Source organism: Hipposideros armiger, unplaced genomic scaffold, assembly GCF_001890085.2.
Source record: "Hipposideros armiger isolate ML-2016 unplaced genomic scaffold, ASM189008v1 scaffold_105, whole genome shotgun sequence".
Lineage (NCBI taxonomy): Eukaryota > Metazoa > Chordata > Mammalia > Chiroptera > Hipposideridae > Hipposideros > Hipposideros armiger.
In genome coordinates, this window is record NW_017731455.1 from 1,225,815 (window position 1) to 1,227,306 (window position 1,492).

At 33.9% G+C, this 1,492-nt stretch overlaps 1 protein-coding gene across 3 annotated transcripts in view; it reads left to right on the plus strand.

Moving 5' to 3' along the window:
- SHOC2 (SHOC2 leucine rich repeat scaffold protein) overlaps positions 1-1,492 on the plus strand; it is a 65,493-nt gene that overhangs the window by 36,474 nt on the left and 27,527 nt on the right. For all 3 annotated transcript variants that reach the window (XM_019646572.1, XM_019646571.1, XM_019646573.1), the window contains exon 3: positions 658-795. In XM_019646572.1, coding sequence (XP_019502117.1) covers positions 658-795 — 138 coding nt within the window. The remainder of the gene's footprint in view (positions 1-657; positions 796-1,492) is intronic.

The window sequence follows — 1,492 nt, forward strand, 5'->3', positions numbered from 1 at the left end:
CCCAACAGGACATGGGTCCATCTGGCTCCCTAAGAAATATTTACAGCATTATTGATTATATTCCCCAGACTGTCTTTTTCTATCCCTGAGGCCATATTGCAATTACCAATTTGTATTGTCTCATCCCTTCCCCTTCTCCTTCATCCCCACCCCCTCCCAACTAACAACCCTCAGTTCTTCCACGGGAGAAGTGGATGGAGATAGTCTCAGAGACACTGAGAGCATATATATTTTAAGATAGATGGTGACTCTCACATTGAACTCAAGATGTAGCTGATATTATTGTGTTGAATTTGGTTAAAAAATTAGCTCTTTTTAAAGTATGGACTGTACAGATGTAAATGTGGTTGAATTGGTTACTTAAATATATATATAATATTGGTTAGTAATCATTTACAACAATATTTTAACTGTCAGGTGTCGTTTTTTTTATAAATTGAGGTCTGATTAAGTTGCAGTGTATTAGTTTTAGGTGTACAACATAATGATTTGATATTTGTAAGATGTAATTTTTAAATAACAGTTTCAGTTTTATGTTTCACTTTAACTTTCAGAAAGAAAGTATAATTATATTGAAAATGAAGCTTTTTTCTTTTAGTATTATTTAATATATTCTTTAATAATTCTTATTAAATTTTTATGTTGATCAATTTACAGGTGAATTATGTAACCTCATTACTCTGGATGTAGCTCACAATCAACTTGAACACCTTCCAAAGGAGATTGGAAACTGCACACAGATAACCAACCTTGACTTGCAGCACAATGAACTGCTAGACCTCCCAGATACTATAGGTATGAGAGGAGCAAGATGTTGATACTCATTTGTAGCTATTTGGACATTAAAAGACTTTTTTTGATCCATTTTGATAATAAAAATGAAAACATTAAAATTCAGCATTGTCAAAGTAGTAAATCTTGTAAAAGATAGTATTTTTAAATTACTCTTTATTTCCCTTTCCTGGCAAAGAAAATAATTAGGTTTTAGGAAATGAGCTCAACTGGATTATAAAGAAGGTAGTACATTAAGTCATATGTGTATATTCTATAGCGCTATGCTTGAATTGCAGAATGAATGCATGTTTTGTTTTTGCTTATTTCAGAATGTTGCATGCTGTGGTAAAGGGTGTGGTCCCCTCTTTGTTAAAGTAGAGCACACTGGAAAATAAAACCATTGCTGTTTAGTTTTTAAAACATGGCCAATATAATGTGTGATCATCTGTAATATTGAGGGACTTGGAGAAGCAATGTCTTGAAGTGCAAAATGTGTTTCTGAGACTTAGCCAAACTGCAAAAAGTTGAATTGCTCTTACTGTGATATGCCCTATATTATATAGCCTTGTTTAGTTTTCTAAATGCCCATAAATTTATATAATTTATGGGAATTTTAAAAAGTGGGGATATCTTGGGCTGGCATAGTGGCGCGATGGTTAAGAACTGGCTTGGGAGGCCAGAAGGCCCCGGTTCGGATCCCACATATGAGGGCCAGTGA